Below are 22,188 nucleotides of genomic sequence, written 5' to 3'. Positions count from 1 at the left end.
CAAATGAGGAGATTGATAGTACAAATATATCTCGTTTTCACTGATGTCAGTGTATGTGGTTATTATTCACACTGTGTTACATGAGTGCAGCTGTTACATGATTAGCGGCACCGCAGTTGCTATGCAGAGTAGGACAGAGTGTAATTGAGGTCCGCTGTGGTTATTTGTCCCGTTCCAGTGTCCTACAATCACATCCAAGGAGTAATGGCGCTGACTTTGTTTGAGGACTTTGTCTATTGGACTGACGGGAAGTCCAAATCTCTGCGACGTGCTCACAAGACAACCGGCGCTCAAGGGATCGAGCTCCTCAACTCCTGGCAAGCCATCAAATCCATCAAGGTCTACCACTCCCTGCGCCAGCCCGAAGGTATGAAGTCCATCTGGCGCTCGTATTCATTCTGTCCTCCGGTGCCGAGCGGCGTCCGTGCGTTCTGTAGTTTAGAGAGGAAAGCGGTTTGTGTGATCCGGTTTGAACTCGCTGACATGCTTCTGTCTTCTGTGTAGTTCCCAAGCACCAGTGTCAGATTGCGAATGGAGGATGCAGCCACCTGTGTCTCCTGTCCCCCGGCGGGGAACACAAATGTGCCTGTCCCACGAATTTTTATTTGGCGGCCGACAACAAAACCTGCCTCTCCAACTGCACGTCCAGTCAGGTGAGCGCCGTTACTCTTCCCTCCTCCTTCTTCTGTCTTGTTCAGGATTTTTCCCCTGAAGACAAATTGCTTAAGTCTCGTAAGCTTCCCTCTTCAAACATGCACCTTAGGGCCGAGGAAACGTCTGCGTATTGATTTCAGCTTTGAAGCGCCGACTGTTCGCGCCGACTTTAAACTCTGTGTTGTTTTGATTTTGAAAGTTCCGCTGCGGTACCGATGAGTGCATCCCTTTCTGGTGGAAGTGCGACACCGTGGACGACTGTGGGGACGGCTCCGATGAGCCCGCCGACTGCCGTGAGTGCCGTGCTGTCTCAAGGTTGCTTTAGAGCCGCACTAAACCAGAGGAAGCCAACCTCGTTATTTTAGTGAGCTTTCAGCAATAGCAACATTGATTTGGGCGTAAGGACACTCGGGTCACAGAGCCTGCTACAGTTAAACTGTTACTGTATATAGACTGAATCACATTTCCTCAACAGCTGAATTCAAATGTCAGCCTGGGCGTTTTCAGTGTGGCACCGGCCTTTGTGCTCTCCCACCCTTCATCTGTGACGGAGAGAACGACTGTGGCGACAACACGGATGAAGCTAACTGTGGTAAGGATGGAAACGGCGCTCCTGTGTCGCTCGTTACCTGGCAGCATTTTTTCCTTTGTGTTATTTTGCTGGTTTTTTTTGGCTACTACTTATTAGCACTGAAATAATGACTTAATCAGGCGATTAGTTTAGTCGGTCACCAGAAACTAAAACTATTGTGATAAATCATTCATTATTTGTTAATAGGAATTTCAGGCCACTGCTGGGTTCAGCCTCACAGTTGTTGTAATGCTGTTTTTTCTTATGTTTGTAAACTGAGTATGTTTGTGTTTTTCATTGTTGACAAACAGAAACGTTTGTCACCATCAGCTTGTGTCGTTTTATAGACTAAATTATTAATAAAATCACTTTTTTACGGCAGTACTTCAAAATCTTTGCTTCGTAATTAAAGCTGTTTTGATAAACTGACCTCTTGTCTGCTGAGTTACTGCCAGTCAGTCTGAAACTGACGCTTTGCTTAATTCGTACTTCTTGCTTCTTTCTTTGCTCTAATTCAGAGACGTACATCTGCCTGTCGGGCCAGTTCAAGTGCACAGGCAAACAGAAGTGCATCCCTCTTAACCTGCGCTGCAACGGCCAGGACGACTGTGGCGACGGAGAGGATGAGACAGACTGCCGTGAGGCTCAGTGTTATTACGTTTAGATTCATTGTCTTGAATGGCTTAATTAGGATGTTAGACTGGGGGAAGCTTACATGCATCCCGCACTTGATCAGCGTCCTAACGCTGCAGAAACAAGCTGAAAAACAAGACGATTTAAGGATTTTGGCGTCTCTGCTTTAGAGGTTTAATCTAACTGATTAAAAAAATCACTTTAATTGTGTTTTTTTCAGTGCAGTTAGTGTATTTCTGTGCTTGGACAGAATATATGAAGCCATTAACTTTACATAGTCTTCATTAAGTATTCCACAGACAACCCTTGTTATGACCTGTTTCTGTGAAAAGGGATTAGATATTGAATCACGCAGAGGATAAGAAGAGATTTTCTCTGCAGTGATGTAACTCATCAGAATATCGTACCCTATTCAACTCTTTCAGATTGCCACATTTGTCTTGCATGTGATTGCAGGAGGGGTGGGGGTGCAGGGGGGAGAAATGCAAGAAAGTCAGGAGGAGACAGAGAGACTTAATGAAAGTGAAGCTAATTACTTTCAGGCCTTTCTTAGACTCCCAGTGTGATTGGATGTGGTTTTGAATACTCTTTTGTGAGGAACGCGACACCGCTGAAATTAAAATGCCATGTGAAACAATGTCAGGCTCTATAACAAGAGGCTGCTGCTAACTCGCTAGACTGAAAATGAAGGAGATGTTATTGAAGCACTACATTTTTTTCCTTTTCTGCAGCTTTTTCTACAAATAAAATATAATATGATGTCCGGATTACTTTCTTCTTTTCACACGACTTCATTCCCTCCGTAGCTGAAAGCACCTGCTCCCCAGACCAGTTCCAGTGCAAAGCCTCCATGCACTGCATTTCCAAACTGTGGGTTTGTGATGAGGACCCTGACTGTGCAGATGGGTCGGACGAGGCGGACTGCGGTGAGTTAACCAGAATTCCCTCTTTTTCCGTTAAAGGTGGCAGAATTCGTTTTTCACTCGGCCTCGCTCGCTCTCACTCGCTGCTTCTAGTTGTTTGTTTTTTTTAACCCGGGCCGTCCCTGTTGTTAGTAAGAGCTGAGCATCGCGACCTCGGCGTGCCCGACGTTACTCGTGAATATTAGCACACAATTACAAAATCAAAGTGGGTGTCTTGTCAGTGGCGTGCTGGAAGCCCAGGGCAGGGCTGGGGCAGGTAAAAGCACCGCTGTGAAATCTGCATGACGTGCCTTTGAAAAGAGGAAATAAATGAAAAACCAGAAACGGTGCTTCTGAAATTATCGGCGATTAAACATTTGTTTCCTCGTGACAGATGATGAAAGCTGACAGCTGCTCTTTTAGCCGTGTTTTGTCTGCACTGGAATGCATCTTTCTCATTCATCTCATCGCTTTTGTCTCAGAATCTTAATCAATCACGACTCGTCTCCCTTTTGAGGGAAATGATAATCAGTTCTCATCAAGCTTTTAATTTAATTTGCAGATCTGAAAGGACGGCGTTGTGTTCCATTTTAAACCGTGAGCGAATAATAGACATCAATAAAACGACAAAATAAAATCTTTGCTGTCCTATAAACTTGAAATTGAGCTACTGTCAATCTGTCAAATGCCGTCCTGGGAACAGTTCCCTGTAAACGCTATGATATTTTCCTGTCCTCATGGTGACCTCATGAAACAGACTAATGTGGGTTTGAGGCGTTGCTCCTGTCTGCAGAGCGTCACGGGGATTTACAGTGACCTGCGTTTACGCTGCTGGAGTTTGTTTTGTGCTTTCAGTCAGGATGGAGGCTGGGTGTGAGGCTCATTCAAATCTTTGTGCTGACAATAAGTGTGTTACTACTTGGAGTAATGCCTAAAATGCAAATTCTCCATTTAAATTGTTCACCTAACGGCCAGTATTCACTTTGATTTCACTATAAAAATATGTGAAAGGAGGAATTGTCTGATGATCTATAAATTCATCTGCACAGCTGCTTTGTGATGCATGAAAAGCTTCTCATTCACTGCTGCAGCAGCGTCCATCGGGCCATCTGAAGGCAGCTGGACGCGTCTGCTGATAAACCTGCGCTGTGTGATTGTAGAGGAGCCTCGCCAGAGCACGGTGTCGTCATGCACAACCGTCTGTGTTTACCTTTATTAAATTATATGCAAATGACACCAGCCTGCTACAAAGCTCCCCAGTTCAGGAGCACACACAGCAGAGATGGCTTTGCATACATAGACAAGTTAAATAAAACTGCACCATCTGCCTCTGGCTGCAGCTCTGAAATGCTGCGTGTTGCATCATTTCCTGCATTAGTCGTCATCAGGTGCCGTATCCCTGCGACGACACAGGTGATTGGCCTGGATGAGAGTGAACAGCGCTCTGCTTATCCTCCTCTTCATCATGCCTTCGTGCTTCGACGTGCGATGCCTCAAACCTCTCCGCAGCAGATTGTAATTACAGTTTGTTTCATTTCCAGCTTTTCTGCTTTTCATGTCAACTTGAGACAGCCTGAAGTAATGCCCAATTAATGTTTTGCCACTTTGTATACTTCACTGATGGCTTTAACCTCTCAGCCTGTATTACCTGCTCCTCGGTGTCATCTGAACACTTTGCACCACTTCAGAGCGCGGTGGGCACCATCCTACTCAGTAGCTAATGTAATTTCACTTTGAATTACCTGAGACTTTTTAAGGAAGTTTTGCTTGTTAACTTGGTAATGAGCTCCGACTTAACAAGGAAATATTGCTTTTTTTCCTCGTGTCACATCTTTTATATGCTGTAAGTGACTGAGCTGCTTCCTAATGAATGTCTGCCTTGTGTCCTCTGCTGCTGCACTCAGCTTTCCCTCCTGATTCTCTCCTCCTGCTGTCGTGTTGGAAAGAGATCCAGGCAGAATGTGCCACCCTCCTCTTCTGACACATCTCTTCCCTAACTGATAGCAGCGTTACCTTGGCCATTATCCCTGATGATGTCTGCACAGAAATGACTTTTTAAAAAGAAGCTCTCGGTTTGACTTTGGAAAGCCATTCTGAGGAAGCATCAGTGGAGGAAATGTCACCGCATCTGTTCTTCTTTTAAAAATAAATGCTGATATTTTGAGTAATTTTTGCTCTGGTCATTAAGGTTTAACGGCGGGACGTCTGCTTTCATTTCAGGCTCAAACACTCGGCCCTCCACCGTTTCTGAAACAGCAACTGCGAGCTGCTATTCATATAGACAAACGCACACAGAGTCTTCCCAAAAACCAACGAAAAAGTAAATGAAAAAAGAGTCAACACTCGGTGAAACTCTCAAAGGCTGTTTATTGCATGTGTGGGAGGCATTTTAAGCCTACACCTCTGAATTGCTTCCCTGTCTTTGAATATTTCAGTGACTGCCTGCTGAGACGTTTCATGACGAAAAAACCTGTGGATCCGTTTCCTCTCTGCTCTGGTGAAATGAGTGTTTGTATCCAGAGCAATGTCGAAGCTTCTGACAGATTTGAAAATATCAGATTTAGTCTTGGCTCGTGTTACGTCTCAGAGGAACTGAAACATGGCGAGTTTGGTTTCCGACTAAAGCCGCGTCGTTCAGCAGCTGTCGCCGGTGTTTTCTCAAAGAACGTTCGGTTTTGCCAACTTCCTGTCACGCGTTTGTTGGGATCGGCGGCACAGTCAGGTACGTTCGCCTCTTGAGTGCGCACCGTGTTTTGAACTCAGAGTCAGGAAACCCTGAGGAAGCCGTGATTGCAGGTTGAAAATGTGATAGCGAGCACAGTATTAATATTCATGCTCTTTGAAGCCATTTTCATCTTAGTGTTTGTTTGCTCCCGATGAAAAAGATGAAAAGACCTGCGGACCTCATGAATTCCGCTGCGAGAATAACAACTGCATCCCCGACCACTGGAGGTGTGACAGCCAGAACGACTGCGGAGACAACTCAGACGAGGAGAACTGCAGTGAGTACCTGACAGCGCTTTAGTCCTACAGTTTCACAGCTAAGATCGTGAACATTTACTACAGAATAGTAACTTAATGTTAAAATGAATTTGAATCGTCTGATTGTACGAGTAGCACACAAACAGCTGTAGCTTCGACTGCTTGTTGAACGCAGCAGAAATCACTGAGAAGCTAAGTGAGCCTGAGCGCTAACAACTTCTTCCAAAGCTAAGCTGTGCTTTCAGGTGTGCCAGCGATCAAAATGAAAGCATGCAATGCAAAGATGTCCCCTCCTTTAAATGAAAGCATGACTGTGTGGTTACTCAGACTCTGCTCCGTGTTGGTATAAATCATGGCTTTGATGTCAACGACTTTTTTTGGATGTCAGAAGAAGAATTATGGCGATGCTGGAAAAGCCTACAGAAGCATTTCTAAAGACCCGGGTGTTCATCAATCCATATTAGCACCAACTGTCTCCTCATGGCAGAGTTTCAGGAGTACTCTCGCTAGTAGCAGGCTTCCTGCAAAGATCATACCGACAGCACAACATGCAAACTGGAAACTTGTGAAAAAGACATCAACAGAAACATCAGAATACCTGCAGACAGTTCTACAGGTATTAAATCTTTATCCCGTTATGAGGAAACAATAAAGGAAATGACAGAGCCATGAAGGAACCTCAGGCACATCTAAAATTCCCAAAAGGACAGAGCTGGAGAGGCGGTGTTCTTCAGGCAGGTCACACAGGAATACAGAGCTGCGATTAAAGTTTAAAACAAAGAAAAACCGCTGCACAAATAATCAAATCTGACCTGTGGAGCAGGTTTGTGGGCAGCTCTGCTTCCCGATGACCTGGAAATGTTACGATCATCGAGAAGCTTGAAGGAGTTTTGTAATCCACGAGAGGAGCGACTCGAGTGAGCAGGACCTCAGGACCCCTCACAGAGGTCATTCATCACCGGCAGCGGTTTTAAAGCTCGAAATCGCAAAATGGAAATGTGTTGAGGACGTTGTGCTCTCACAGTCAGCTGTGCGAGTTCATCGATCTCCTTCTGCACTCAGAGAAAATGCTTCTGTCTGTAAACTAAGACCTATATTTCTCTGAGTGTGAGAGTGAGAGCACGCTTTTTATTTTTTATTATCACAGTGAACTAACTGACATGAGAGTTGGTTGCCCGTCCAGTTCTCGTATGGTCTGCTGCCACAGGGGCTTGACCTTAACCCGAGGTGTCGTGGAACGACCTGTCCTCATCCTTCGCTGTGTGGATTGTAGATTTAGAGGATCCAGACACAGGAGGCAGAGAACTCTGACAACCGCTCACAAAACTCCCAGAAGCACAAAGTCCAAAAACACAATAAACATTATAATCCTGAAGGAGTAAACTCTCACAGCCTGGGATCAAATCCAAAGAAAGGCACAGAGACTTGCACAAACACCAAGCAGCACATGCAGAGAATGCAACCAAGCACAAAGAAAAGGCAGGACTATATATCCTGAGGGCTAACTGGGACAGTGACACCTGTAGAGAGCTATTTGGGACCAGTACACCAGTACCAGCTGTCTGTACTGGAGCCTCATATGAAGATCAGAGCTTGTTTGAATCCCAGAGGGTCAGAAGAAATGCAGTTCTCTGAGGACACCTGACTGCTGCCCCCGGTGACTCAGCCCACACCTCTCTCCAACACACATGCAAACCATCTCAGGAAAGCTCTTATTATCTGTGCTGTTTCTCTGTGAGCCACACGTTCTTTCTTCTTTTTATTTGTTTGGATATTCATCATCACTTTTGGGAGAAAACTTTTTATTTCCGTTTGAAATGATGCCGGAAACCCAGCTTGTTAAATTTCCTGGTGTCTGCCTGTGTGGTGGGAACGCTTTTGCCTGCACATTAGATGTGCGCCTTTGCTGAGTGTGCATAATGTATGCGATTTATTAGATGCTTATTCTCCATACCTATTAATGTCACTTAAAATGCAAATAAAAGCCAGTCAAGTGTTGGACGGTGCAGAATTAAACAGGTGGACTCGGAGACAATAGAGAGGCTGCAAATCAGATTTTGCTGCAATGCCTGCTGGGAGTCTGGGTTACAGCACAGCTCGTAACACACACCCAGAGTTAGCTAAGAGTCCACGATAACAGGGGGAGGGCCCAGACGGAGGATCTGATGCAGCTGTTTAGCTGCGTCCTAATATCGTCCTCGGGGACAGACTTGCACTAAATGGCAAATACAAGATTTTTGGCTTCAGAGAGCGCGCTGCTCCGCTTGTTGTCACAGTAGAAATGAATGTATTTACATCTTGATCAGCTCTGCCAGTTCATCCACTTCTAATACAAAATGACTCTAATTAGATAAAACGGTGGTTTTGCCGAGGCATTAGCGTGTGATCCTAAACACGGAGCGTTTGGCTGATGACAGTTTGCTCAGAGTGACGCTGGGAAAAGAATCACATGGTTGATTTTGTCTTCTTCCTACTCAGAGCCCGTCACCTGTAACCACAAGGACTTTGCCTGTACCAACGGAGACTGCATCTCCTCCCGATTCCGCTGTGACGGGGACTACGACTGCTTGGATAATTCAGATGAGGTTTATATTAACCTTATATTATTAAACATTCATATATTTCGTTTGTTTTTCTTTTTTGTTGTTCGTAAAAGGAGGAAACAACAGACATTGGTTTTATTCTGCGGGACCAACAACCTAATACAGGAAGTCAGGATCAGCTGTTAAAGTCCTAACCCTGATCCTGTGGTCGTTACCCAGCAGGCAGTGCAACGCTGATACACCTGGTTATATTCTGATCAGCATTAAGCATAATTAACGATCAGCACAGTCACATATTAATTATGAATTTAACCATTAAAACCTATAGTGATGGGCTGTTGACACATTCCTGTGGCCACCCACACACATCTGCCAAGGTCAGACTTGGACCGCGTCTACACACACAAACTCATCTACATTTAACACACTAATCACAACTATACTTTGATTATATCTCAGCAAAGATGGAAAAGCTCAGTTTTAGCACAGAAGGTTGGATGTTCAGGTGATTTTGTCACAGTCCAGCTGAGGCGGACTATGCGGAGTCTGAATAGTGGATCCAAATGCAGATGAAACAAAGCGTGCAAACAGACTTAATACGAACTGAAAGCAGCTGGTAAACAATAACCTAAAATAAGCTAAATATAAAAACCCTAGAACAAGAACCTGAAGACCTGACATGAATCTGTAAACCCGGGAACAAAGCAGACGATCGAGCGAGGAACGAGTGGAAACAAACACAGGAGGTGATGAAGGGAAACACACGGAGAAACAGCTGATTAGAATAAACATGATGATGTCACAGGGGAGTGAAACTAAACACCACGAACATGGGACACCAGACCTCTTCAAAATAAAACAGGAAACATAATGAGACATTGACATGATAACACAACATGACAACATAAGACACGCAGACATGAAACACGTGAAGGCCGAGGGAGACTTAAACACAGGGGGGGTCTAAGAAACAATGACCCGTAACAGCAACCTCGGCATAATAGAAATGAACTTAGACTTAAACATAAACATCAAAATATGTAAAAACTCAAAACTGGGTCAGATGACGCAGGATCGTGACACTTTTACGATCCTGCGTAAGACGGCGACGTTAACCCATCTCTGTCCCTCCGCTCTCGACATTAGAAACTGACTAATATGTCAATATTTGTAAATGAACAATCACGTGTTTGGGTATTTGTGGCTAAACTGCATTGGTCAGTTACATCTTTATAAAGTTATTACTAGTTCATATCACTTGTTTTAATTGGCTTTTAATGTGCGAGCGTATGAGGACTGATTCTCTGTTTACTTTTATTTCCAGCTGTAGTTTTGTTTGCAGCCTGGTTTACTGCTGTGACTCTAAACTTTAAAAGATGCCACCAGTGAAACCTTTATTACGCAGCAATAACATCTGGTAGTTATTAATTATTAACTCTACCACATATATAGAGTATGTGCGCTTTCAGAGCGTGCTAATCAGCCATGCATCAAACATAGTTTTAGCACAAAAACCAATGAAATCACACATTTACTGTATTATTTACCATAATAGTGTAATTACACCAGACATTATTAATTATCAGTTCATTGTTTGTAAATAGTAAAATATGAACGTACTGAATTTGAATTAATTATCAGTTCATGTATAACAGTTATTATAAATTGTGCTGCTAACAAGGCGTGAGTGGGTTCTCTGTGCATCATATCAGTGTTAGCTAATGCTGTCAAATGATGGGGGTCAATAATAAGTAACATAAAAATTACAGGTCACATAAATGTGCTATTGTAGACACACAAAAGGACATAGAGGCTTAACGCATACAAATCACAGTGTACATGAGCCAAATTATAGCATATGGATAGTGTAATTTAGTCTGCAATTGATCCCTTGAAAATGTCTGTCACTATCTGAGCGTGCAGCACAAGCACGCATTAAATATCCAAATTGGAAAAGAGAACTGAAATTAGATGGCTATACTGGCGCCTGCAAAGAAAATAATCCCATTGTGGGCATAATTCACCGCGCTGATCCAAATCTCCTCGTCATGGTTGCTATATTCCAAAACAATGCTGGACAGGAAGCATCGCCATGATGAATTGTTGCACCTTCAAGTACATTAGTGCATAAAATGCCTCGCATTCGTTTCCTTTTGTAAATCCTAATCCCCCCCGTGCCTTTCAGCAGCACAAAGACGGCCTTTCTTGTCCATAAAGATGCTTCATGTCTCAATTTGTAAAGCCTCAAATTTCTGTTATAATTTTACACTCTTGTAATGTGTGAAGAACTTAAATGTGGCTTTATCTGCCTTTTCATGGCGTAAAGAGATTTTTGTGGGATTCACATAAAAATGCCCCATCAGTGATAACGATGCATAATTCAAGGACAAAGCCTTGTTATTACCATTCATTATTCCTGTTAATTTATTGCTCTGTTCAACATTTGCACAGCAATTTTTACTTATAATCCTCCTCCATGCAAACCAGTGCAACCCTAATTAACCCTTTATTATTTCGCTCCCCGGCGCCAGCTTTGTGGGTCAGTGCAGTCAAATAGTTTGTGGAGAGAAAGTTTCCTTTCAATCAGCAGTTATTATTAAACTCGGTCATTCACAGGAGCCATCGTGTGGCTCGGTGCCCACCTGTGTTTACATAAATGTGGGGAAGAACAATGTTGGCTGCATTCATGCTGGATTCAATGCATCATGAAGTTTAGCTGCTTTTAAGAAAAGTGCATGCATTTATTTTCAGTCCCAACGGGGGAAAACTCTGAGGCTTTATTTCAGTTTTTATTTATTTCTTATTCGGAGAGGCTGCCGGCTGCTTTGGAATCAATGTAAATCATTTTTTAAACACTATTTGAAATACTTTATAAAAACCTCTTCACCTGTTGGTCCCTCTCAGGCCTCGCTGAGCACTAGACTTTGCTCTGGAAATAATATTTAACAGCGGTTACATCATTAGTTTGTAATGGACTGCATTTATACAGCGCTTTGTAGTCATATCGATCACTTAAAGTGCTCTGCACTATAAACCACATGCACATTTAAACAGCTCTTTTCTAAAACCACACGTGTAGTCCTCACTCTGTGCTCACAGACACAGTTTGAAGACGCGGTTCGCCTCCTGAGCCACAGCGTGCACGTGGTGTCGGGGACGCTGCGCGGTTTTCCAGCAGTGTTAGAACAACGGTTGTGTTCATGCGAACGTTTCTCTTCATCACTGCGTTTGTCAGCCCTTCGTTACGTTCCTTCATTGTGACCGATTGTGTCAAAATCCTCTGCGTAAGCTGTTTTAGCGTCCTGTATGCTATGTTGTGGATTATGTATGATGTCGTTTTCTGTTTCCGCTCAGCAGGGGGGCGGTCCTTACAGGAAACAGTCGGGCTGCTAAACGTTGGACATGTAGGTGTCCTTGATGTTTTTCTGTGTATTTAATTGCAGAAAGGCTGTGAGGCACACTGCTCAGACGACCAGTTTCGCTGTCACAACAACCTGTGCATCTCGATGAAGTGGACGTGTGATGGACAGGAAGATTGCAAGATGGGTGAAGATGAAAAAAACTGCCAGGAAACAGGTGAAGAAGTCTCCCACCGCACACTGAACGACAGAGCCGTCCTCTTTTGTGCAACCTTTGTTGTCGACAATATTGTTTGTATTGCAAGCGTGAAGAATTCAATTTATAGTTATTATTCTTTTGTAGGTCAAAGAAACATTTTCTTTTTTTCCACTGTGAATATCTCAGAGAAGCGCTGAGTGTACTCTGTGTGAGGTCATTGCTGTCTCCAACCAACAACAGTCTCACAGCTCCACCTGTGACAAACTCTGATCGTGGCTGAATCACATTTGTGTTACTAAGTGACAAACTTCATCTCTGTGAGTCGTTCCTCAGAGCATCTCCCTGTAACACGCTCTTCTCTTCTGTAGTTGTGCCGTCCTGCTCGGTCAACGAGTACGTGTGCACCAGCGGCGGCTGCGTGTCGGCCAGCCTGCGCTGTGACGGACACGACAACTGCCTGGACGGCTCGGATGAGGTCAGAGAATCCCCCTTAAACTGTAGTAACATAGTGTTGCAGTACTAAGTAATCAGAAAGCTGCTTTTCATGCATGAACCGAGGACCAATCGGTGCTTTTTCTAGACATGATGGTTTGTGGTGTTTGTGTGAAATGAGCTCAACTCATCGTAGAACAAACCAGAACAAACCAGAACAGTGGTTTAGCTGACATCTCATCTCAAATGTTGGCTCACAAACATTTGAAAAATGTGCTGTTTCAGCTTTACTGAAGCATTTTGCTGCCATCAAATTAAAAAACAACAACAAACAAAATGCATTTTGTACTGTTGCAACAACATTAAGTATTTTCAAATCATTAGACTCTTTTTTTAAATTTTAATTGTACAGTCTCCCAGTTTGTGGATGAAAGTTGGCCGTAAAGATGAAAATAAACAAACAAGCAGAGAAAAGGAGTGAATGGTGTCTTTGTGAGTTATGCAACAGAGAGAGACTAAAACTCATTCTGTACTTTTATGTGTTTTAACTCTCTTACTTCTTTGTTCTGGAGTGAAATGATTGAAGCCTTTAATATATCCGTCTGTGCTTCCAGGAAATGTAAGTCCGTCTGTGTTATTGTGCAGTCTGCAGTCAGATGGCATAGACGCTCTCAGTGATGACTTTGTCACAGTGTGGCACACGCGTGACCTTTTCCCATCTTATCCTTGAGGGTTTGGTGCACTCATTAAGGAACATGATTCTATACAGAGTTGTGCATATGTTAGGTCGAGGTCCTCGAGATAAAAAGGCTCCCAAACTAAAAACATTTAGCATCTTTTGTGCTTGTGTGGCTCTCTGGGGCGACATAAACCTTCATGGTTCTGCAGTGCTGGCCTTTAATATGTGGAGACGCTCCCTTTGTCCCGTCTTTATGTTGATGAGAACGCCTGCTGGGCTGCGCGTGCGTCTTTGCTAACAGATCGGCTGTGTGAAGGAGTGCAGAGAAGACGAGTTCCTGTGTCTGAATCGGGCCCACTGCATCCCTCGGCGCTGGCGCTGCGACGACGTGTTGGACTGCATGGACCACAGCGATGAAGAAAACTGCGGCCAGGGTAGGTGTCAGCGTGACTTGGTGACAGGTGATGTCTGAAGGTAAAAAAGTCTCATTTGTATATAACTGAACAGAGAATTGATTTTAATGATAAAAGGGCCGAAACAGCAGAGAGGAAGAAGACGAGCTCTGAGACGAGAGGAAAGACAGGAATAGAAGCAGGCTCTGCTCGTGTTAGTGCGAATGAGCCGCATTGTCAGGATCATTATGTAAAACATCTGTTATTAGAATCCTGTACTGGGCGATTTGTGACTCCTGTTCTCCTTTGAATGCACTGTTTTTACCGTTGGCGTGTTCGCGGCGCTAAAAGTCTCATTGCACTCTTCGATTGCAGCAGCCTTCTTCTGCCGAGCTGATGAATTCATTTGCAACAACACCTTATGCAAACTCCACACGTGGGTGTGCGACGGCAAGGATGATTGCGGAGATAACTCTGACGAGGACGCAGACATGTGTGGTGGGTTGAGATTGTCACTCACAAGAATTTCCTTTGAAGCAGGCGATGCATATTTTATAGACCTCTGCTTTTCGATCTCCCGAGAGGGAAAGTTTCGTTGTCTTTTCATAAAAGATTTGATGCACTTATTAATTTATTTATAGTTTCATTGAAGGACATCTCCATTAGCCGTTTGTGTCTTTTGTCCTCCAGCGAAGCTTCCCTGCCCTCCCACGAGGCCGTTCCGCTGTCGAAACGATCACGTGTGTCTGCGCACGGACCAGGTCTGCAACAAGGTGGACGACTGCGGCGACAACTCGGACGAAGAAGAGTGTGGTGAGCGCAAACCGCACCGGCACGGATCTAATGATGCCTCGAGCAGTATTTGTGTGAAAGTTCAACGACGCTTTATTCATCAAATTAAGTGCAGAAGGTTAAAAGCACCCCTGATGCAGCCGTCCTTGAAGCACAAATATTGTTTCGTTCTGTGAGAATGATAATTGGAGAAAAAGAAGCACCAACGAGGAAGCAGCGTCTGCTTAGTGACTGTTGAATGACGGAGATTTCTTTTTTTCTCTCTTACGTTGTTTAACTAAAATAACTGAACGTTGAAAATTCTCCAGAGCAGGAGAGGCTTGTTGGTGTGAGGCTGTGTGCTCGTGCAGTGCCAACCTGCAAACACAGGTTTTGAACTTTTGCTGGAGTACCAGGAGTCTAAATGTGCTGCAGATGAATCTGAAAGGCAGAAAAAGGACTGTGACTGCACGTTAAACGGGAGCCACGTTTGGTGCACTTAACACAGTTTACAGTTTATTCCTGCTGACTTTTGTGGTGAAAATGAAAATGCTTTTCAAACACACGAGCGCTCCCAGCCTGTTTCCTCCACACAGCTTTGTGTGAATAATCACAGAGAGCAGACAGGAAGGAGAGGACACATCTCTGCTCTCCTCCCTCTCTGCTTCCATCGATACACTGATCCATCTCCTCCATCACTTCATTACCTCTAAGAATTCTGTGCTTCCGCCCTCTATCCTTCTGTTCAATCTGAGCTTAATCCTATTAATCTCCTCATCCACGGCTTCATCGCAGTATGATATTCTTTATCTCTGTCTGTTATTGGAGGAGGATGGCAAACTTTTTCTTATGTTCTCTGAGGATGAAACCGTTAATTTAAACAAAAGCAAAACGTGTGAAACACCTCAACAGTTTTTAGTGTGAATAATTAACAAATACAGTCAAAAAGCTCTTTCTCTGATTTATTTCAAACACTTGCAAAACTACCTGCCAGCAAATAAAGAGACTCCGGGACGTCGCTTCAAAGTAGTAAACACTAAACTGACTTTCTGATGATTTCAAAGTGTTCAGCATGCTAAGTCAAACGCAGGTAACTGGATAGGCTGTTTCTCATGAGCTAACGTCGGCTCTCGGTCTGTGTGCACTGAAGCAGAGGTCGTGGCTGGAAGACCTCGGCCCTGTGGGAAGACAGAGTTTTCCTGCAGTAACCGACGCTGCGTCCCGATCCAGCTGCAGTGCGACCTGTTCAGTGACTGCGGGGACGGTGGCTCAGATGAGCAAGACTGCAAGGCATGTAAGTACGGCACAAGCTGACTTTAGCGAACACATCGAAGGAGCCGTCGGTGAGATGAAAAGTACCAAATGTCACCGCGACGTTATCAGAAAGCAAAGCTTTGCCTCATTTTAGACAGAATGTGTTGTTATTTATGTTAATACATGTGCGCCGTGCCTGCTGTGTGCTTCATAAAAGATGGAGATGCTCCTTTGGCTTTTGCACATGAAAGGAGGAGCCCAGCAGGTGTCTCAGACGCACAGGGCTGATGTGTAATCACAGTTCTGTCTTTATTTGTAGTTTCCAGTGGAGATGTATGTGGAAAGAAAACCAGTCCGTGTGGAGAGGACGCCATCTGCAACCAGACAAATGCTAATTCTGTATGTCAGTGCAAACCTGGCTTCAAGAGGAATCAGAAGACAGGCCAGTGTGAAGGTAACCGTGTAACACACACTGACCTAGACAGCCTTAGCTGTTGTTGTTTTAGTTGTTTTTATTGACTTATTTTATTTGTTTTTCTATATTTTACTGCATCATTGTAGTGCATTTTATTTACTTTAGTGGAGTTTTACATTGTGAAGCACCTTGTGCAGCATGGACTGAAATGTGCTATAAAAATAAACTTAAGAGCATTTTTCTTACAAAAAATATCAAATGGCTTTTTTTCTTTTTTGGCTTTTATCATTGGAGCTGCAGGTTTGAGGATCTGTTCCTTTAGTTAGTTTAGAGGAAACTGGTTGGTGCCTGTTGTTCATTTTGAGCGAGTATAGTCCTGATAAAAACTGCCAGGTGTCAACAGGTGAGTTTGTGAGTCAAACCTCAGTAAAACTTTCACAGCTGGGGAAATAAACGGTCTTAATGGAAACGATTGATGTGATTTTATAACGTGTTTGTAAATGTCATACGTGCACACAGTTATGTGGAAAATAATAACTCTACATTTGCAGCATCATAAATGAGGCTGTACTTTTTTGCAGAGATAAATGAATGTCTGCAGTTTGACGCTTGTCCTCATTACTGCGTGAACACTAAAGGATCCTATAAATGCTCATGCGACCGGAATTTTAAGGAGATCAACGGCAACTGTGTAGCAAGAGGTATGCTAAGAAAACTCAGTGTATCCACTGTGGTGACATGACTTCTCTGTGAACATGAGTCATTTTAATGAACGGTTTTACTTTGTAACACGTGAACGACTCACCGGCAGGACCGGAGGAACGAGTGTTCTACGTGTCCAACGACACCGAGATCCGGAGCTTCCTGTATCCCTTTAACCAGAGCCTCGGATACAGGCTGCCCACGCACATTGAGGACAATGCCCGAATTATTGGGATGGATGTTCTGTTTCACCACCAAAAGTTTATCTGGGCGACCCAGTTCAACCCTGGTGGGATTTTTTACAAAGACACTTTGGAAAGAAGTCAGAGCAAAACAAATGTCAGAAATATTGTGAGTATTTTAATTTTGTGCTTATTAGGAAGAAAATGTAAAAGAAAAATGTGTTTAAAAATAATCCGTGTTGTAGTTTCATATACTGCACTGCTACGTCTCACTTTAGGGACAAATTTGAATCCGCGTATGCACGAGCGCCCAGAGCGCCTGACGTTGTGACTCTTATCGGTTGCAGTGCTCAGACTTCCGGCGACCCCGAGATATTTCTGCTGACTGGATTACAGGAAACATTTATTGGACCGATCACTCCCGGATGCACTGGTTTAGTTATTACACAGCCCACTGGACTAAATTACGATATTCCATAAATGTGGGCCAACTTAAAGGACCGAACTGCACCCGCCTGATTACTGATATAGCTGGAGAGCCGTACGCCATCGCTGTCAACCCCACCAGGGGGTAAGTACACATTACAGAATATTCAACTTCACAGATGTTTCTGCCAGAGGACCATTATTTAATCCTGTAATGAGCCGCTGTTTTCGAAAATGTAATCAATTTCACATTACATAATACTCAGTAGCATGTTATTAATTACTCTGCTCGGCAGATTAATCGGTTACATTTCCTCTTACATCACTTAAACTCGCCAGATCTGCTCCAACAAAGGTGTTACAACAACGACAAAGCGGCGTGCAGCTGTGACACGTCGCTCTGTTAATGAATCTTTGGTTTTCCTCATCGTCTCAACTTCTGACGCTGTATTAAAAAATAACCCGTTTACTTTTTAATGTTATTATAACTGTAAAACATATGAACAAAAATGAGAGCAAACAGTGCTGGTTGCAGTAGCTGTGATACTGAGCATGTATTTGTAAAACTAAATGCATATTTGTTGTTATTTACAAGAAGCTGATTTTGGTTCCTCGCAGAATGATGTACTGGAGCGTAATCGGTGATCATTCTCAGATAGAGGAGTCAGCCATGGATGGCTCACTGCGCAGAGTGCTGCTGGAGAAAAACCTGAGGAGACCCACTGGTGGGTGGCTCCTTTATTCCTTTTCCCTTCTCGTTGAGTTTTGTTGAACCACATTATTGGAATATTTTTTAAAAGGTTCATCATTAATTTTGAAGTCATATAAAATGTTGGGAATTTTATGAATGAACTGTGTGTGTTCTGATATGTCTGGCCAATACCTGTCCATCAATAATTATTTAATAACTATTTAATTTCCAGTTACTGAAATGATTGAACGATCATAAAAATAAAGATAAAAAGTAACACAGCGCAGTGTCGTTGGGCTGATATATGCACGTATACATCAAAGCAGGAAACACATTTGATACACAACATGCAAATTCCACATAGCAGAGCTTCAATAGAAACACGTGTTTGTTATTGAGTCAGCTAATAAATACCTGATTAAATAACAATATGTAACAATATTCTGTCAACATAAGCAACACTTACACACAAAGATGATGTGTTTACTCTCGCCTGCAGCGTCACGTGACCTTTGCAGTTAAAGTTCTGCATGCAGACTGTCTGTTATTCTAAAGAATAAAATGGTAGTTAAATATATCCAAAGCAGCACACACGCAGTAGCGTACAGCTGCTCGGGATGTGTTGTATGCCTGTAGGGAAGCACTTAGTGCTGATCTAGTTTTGAAGAGCTGCTTTGGCCTCCTTAAATTCAAGGATGCTATGATCTGTCTTGGTCACACAAAGAGGAATTCATCATCAGTGGAAAAATGCACACCTATTTAAATGCTGCAGCCAGGTGCTCAATTATACGGTCAGACTTCTGGGAAACAGTGAAATTGTAAAATAGCTCATCGTGATCAGAACGTGCCGTTTTTAAACACAAGCTGTTGAATAGAAACTATCCGAAGGAGAAACGCTGGTGCTGGAACCGTCCTGACCTTAAGGTCTCCTCCTCTGAGGGACTCCACAGTGATCTCTGTGTAATTTGTCAGGTAAATGAATCTCTTACCTTCATCCTCCCACAGGGCTGGCCATTGATTATTTCAACCAGCGTATTTACTGGGCTGATCCTGAGCTCTCGCAGATAGGGAGCATGAGATTGGATGGCTCAGACCCTCTGGTGACAATCAGCGACAGACACGGTAAACACAAGTGGAAAACTTTTTCATCTACACAAATTCGTCTCATGCTTCTCTTTGTTTTTCTCAACTTTTTTTATCAAATAATTGCCAGATTAATATTGCTTTTATGTGGCACAAGGTTAAGGTTCTAAACAATGTCTGTTAACACCAATCCTCGTCCTTCATCCGTGCACCTCAGGATACAAACTTTCATAATCCCAAAGCTGCAGGTGTGCAGAAACCTGATTTTATCTGCTTTCTTTTCTCTGCTGGATGTTTAGGAATCTCCCAGCCGTACAGAATCGATATATTTGAGGACTACATTTATGGAACTGGGTTAAAACACGAAGTCTTCAAGATTCACAAGTATGGAAAACAGTCTGTGGAATTTCTCAGTTTGGGGGTGGAGAAGCCCACTAATGTTTTCATCTCCCACCGTTACAAACAGCAAGACGGTAAGCTGCCCTGATGGTCACTGTTTATCTGTAAAATGTCCCTTTACAGTAAAAGGAAAAACGCTGTTTAGTCAGTTGAAGTTTGATTACTTATTTTCTTGGTAATTGTGTTTTTAATTCAGTTCTATTGTTATTATTTGTTTCTTTGATGTTCTAAAGACTTCTTATAAACACAAACACACATAAACAGCCACAGATCATATTTATGAATGAATGACTAGAACAGCATACAAGGTAAATAATAAACGTAACCATCAGCAGTTGGTAACCAACCACACATACTGGACTGACAGCAGTAGTACGATATTTAGGTTTATGATAAACATAACAACAATCATTTATTGTGTGTATGTGTATGCAGTGAGAGGTGAGGTCCAGCTGTTCCAACCAGTGTGGGATGAGTTTTATTAAAACTTGAAGATTTCAGTGATGGATGTGTGAATGTTGAAGGACCACTGATGTCCAGATCAGATGATATAAACAATGTGACAACACCAGAAACACACAGAACAGTGTACCGTTACAGTTGTGTGTCCCTCTGCATCTCCACCTAAGAGGTCTCCAGGCACTGTCCTAAATTTGACCATCACACAGACTTTAGAGGTACCAGCCTCTCTCAGGGAACCATAAGAATCATCAAACAATGCAGAGGCATTAAATATAAGGTTAAACCAAACAAATAAAAACACGTTTCTCTATTTCTGCCTGTTTTATGAAACTATCAGATAAAATCTCTCTGGATGTTTTGTTGCTTTAATGTTTACTTTAACATCTGGCTGACAACTTTTAAATGACCCTAATGTTGGTCCGTTGACGGCGACACGTCGACCCTGGAAAAATAACACGAATGCGGTGAAGAGACATCAGCTCTGTTTAACAGAGAAATTCATCCAGCTGCTCCATGTCTGACAAATAAGCTAAAGACTAATATTCAGCAAACCTGAGAGATCGCTTTAAAAACTGTGCCGAGTGAAACATGTGGAGCTGTTTTATAGAGCAAACTATAAATTAAATTATTCACTGTGAGCAGCTGAGCGGATGTTTTGGTGACGCTCAACAGTGAAAAAGTCATTATTTTATTAAAAATCGATCAATTCATTTTATTTGTCTGGTATCAGTTTTTAGGACAATATTATTTTATTATTAATGTTATTTGACATATTAGGATGTAATGCAGTTTGCCACAAACAAACAAACTGTGAAACCATGGAGTCATCCAGTATGCAGCACTGTGGATTAAGATACATTTACGATTAATGAACAATTAGTTTTTCAATAAAAAAGTTTAATTCTAAATATTTTAATGAAACAACTGGACTAATATTGTGAAATGATGCTTTATGAGCCGACAGGGCTCTCGTAGACGGAGGCAAGACCCGAGGCGGCGGGGTCTGTGTTTACATCCGTGACGAGTGGTGTCGTGATGCCACTGTAGTACACAAACACTGCTCATCATTGGCGGAGTTCATGATCGTGAAGTGTCGCCCTTTCTACTTGCCCAGGGAGATAAGTTCGATCCTGTTGGTCGCTACTTATATACCTCCATCTAGCAACAACAGCGATAGAAATGCGGCGCTGAACGAACTGTATCAGGCCATCAGTGAGCAACAAACAACACACCCAGACGGTTTCATCATCCTCGCAGGAGACTTTAATCATGCTGATCTTAAAACTGTTCTCCCAAAGTTTCATCAGCATGTACATTTTCCAACAAGGGGAGACAACACATTGGACCTGGTCTACACACAGGAAAAAGGAGCATACAAAGCCATCCCCCTCCCCCACATCGGCACCTCTGATCACCTCACTGTTATGCTAATGCCAGCATACAGACAGAGAGTGAAGGTCATCAAACCTGTTACGAAAGAGGTAAGAGTGTGGCCACAGGAGGCCACCTCTGCTCTTCAAGACTGCTTTGGGTCAACTGATTGGAGCATATTCAAGGAAGCAGCCACCTACAATAACATCATAGACATTGAGGAGTACACAGACACGGTGAGCTCATACATCACCAAATGCATTGATGATGTTACACAAATGAAAAGTATCACAACCCGAGCCAACCGGAAGCCGTGGCTAACAGGAGATGTCCACAGGCTGCTGAAGGCCAGAGACAAGGCCTTCAGAGCTGGGGATGAAATAGGCCTGAGAACAGCGAGAGCCAACCTGTCCCGTGGCATCAGGAAAGCGAAACAGGACTACACACACAAGATAACCTCCCACTTCAATGATAGCAAGGACGCACGAAGCCTATGGCAAGGCATCCAGGCTATTACAGACTACAAACCTGCAGCGCGTAGCTGTGAGAGCGACACCACTCTGCTCAACAACCTGAACAGCTTCTTTGCACGATTTGAAGCACAGAACAACACACACCCACAGAAAACACCACCACCTCCACACGACCAGCCTCTGTGCCTGTCTGCTGCCAGCGTGAAGAGGACACTCATCACCATCAACGCCCGGAAAGCAGCGGGTCCAGATAACATCCCTGGTAGTGTGCTGAAAGACTGCGCAGAGGAGCTGAAGGATGTCTTCACAGACATCTTTAACATCTCCCTGAGGCAAGCCACTGTCCCATCATGCTTCAAGACTGCCACCATCATACCTGTGCCAAAGAAACCATCCCCAGCCTGTTTCAACGACTACCGCCCCGTGGCACTGACACCCATTATTATGAAGTGCTTTGAACGACTAGTCATGTCACACATCAAATCCACCCTGCCTCCCACCCTGGACCCATACCAGTTCGCATACAGAGCGAAACGATCCACAGAAGATGCAATCTGCTCTGCCCTCCACCCAGCCCTAACTCACCTGGACAAGAGAGACTCATATGTGAGAA

General features: G+C 43.4%; 1 protein-coding gene across 8 annotated transcripts in view; it reads left to right on the top strand.

Moving 5' to 3' along the window:
* lrp1bb (low density lipoprotein receptor-related protein 1Bb) overlaps positions 1 to 22,188 on the top strand; it is a 260,158-nt gene that overhangs the window by 215,903 nt on the left and 22,067 nt on the right. For 5 of the 8 annotated variants that reach the window (XM_063499991.1, XM_063499992.1, XM_063499985.1 and 2 more), the window contains 21 exons: positions 179 to 367; positions 505 to 653; positions 854 to 947; positions 1,130 to 1,246; positions 1,744 to 1,863; positions 2,665 to 2,784; positions 5,646 to 5,762; positions 8,221 to 8,327; positions 11,729 to 11,861; positions 12,212 to 12,318; positions 13,256 to 13,388; positions 13,722 to 13,844; positions 14,037 to 14,159; positions 15,268 to 15,411; positions 15,691 to 15,825; positions 16,368 to 16,487; positions 16,598 to 16,839; positions 17,018 to 17,241; positions 17,715 to 17,821; positions 18,793 to 18,909; positions 19,170 to 19,343. In XM_063499991.1, coding sequence (XP_063356061.1) covers positions 179 to 367; positions 505 to 653; positions 854 to 947; positions 1,130 to 1,246; positions 1,744 to 1,863; positions 2,665 to 2,784; positions 5,646 to 5,762; positions 8,221 to 8,327; positions 11,729 to 11,861; positions 12,212 to 12,318; positions 13,256 to 13,388; positions 13,722 to 13,844; positions 14,037 to 14,159; positions 15,268 to 15,411; positions 15,691 to 15,825; positions 16,368 to 16,487; positions 16,598 to 16,839; positions 17,018 to 17,241; positions 17,715 to 17,821; positions 18,793 to 18,909; positions 19,170 to 19,343 — 2,895 coding nt within the window. The remainder of the gene's footprint in view (positions 1 to 178; positions 368 to 504; positions 654 to 853; positions 948 to 1,129; positions 1,247 to 1,743; positions 1,864 to 2,664; positions 2,785 to 5,645; positions 5,763 to 8,220; positions 8,328 to 11,728; positions 11,862 to 12,211; positions 12,319 to 13,255; positions 13,389 to 13,721; positions 13,845 to 14,036; positions 14,160 to 15,267; positions 15,412 to 15,690; positions 15,826 to 16,367; positions 16,488 to 16,597; positions 16,840 to 17,017; positions 17,242 to 17,714; positions 17,822 to 18,792; positions 18,910 to 19,169; positions 19,344 to 22,188) is intronic. The other 3 variants (XM_063499988.1, XM_063499986.1, XM_063499987.1) reach the window with 2 other exon arrangements.

Source organism: Pelmatolapia mariae, linkage group LG16_19, assembly GCF_036321145.2.
Source record: "Pelmatolapia mariae isolate MD_Pm_ZW linkage group LG16_19, Pm_UMD_F_2, whole genome shotgun sequence".
Taxonomy (NCBI): Eukaryota; Metazoa; Chordata; class Actinopteri; order Cichliformes; family Cichlidae; genus Pelmatolapia; species Pelmatolapia mariae.
Note: the sequence above shows the minus strand (reverse complement) of the source record. Positions and strands in the feature narration are given on the sequence as shown.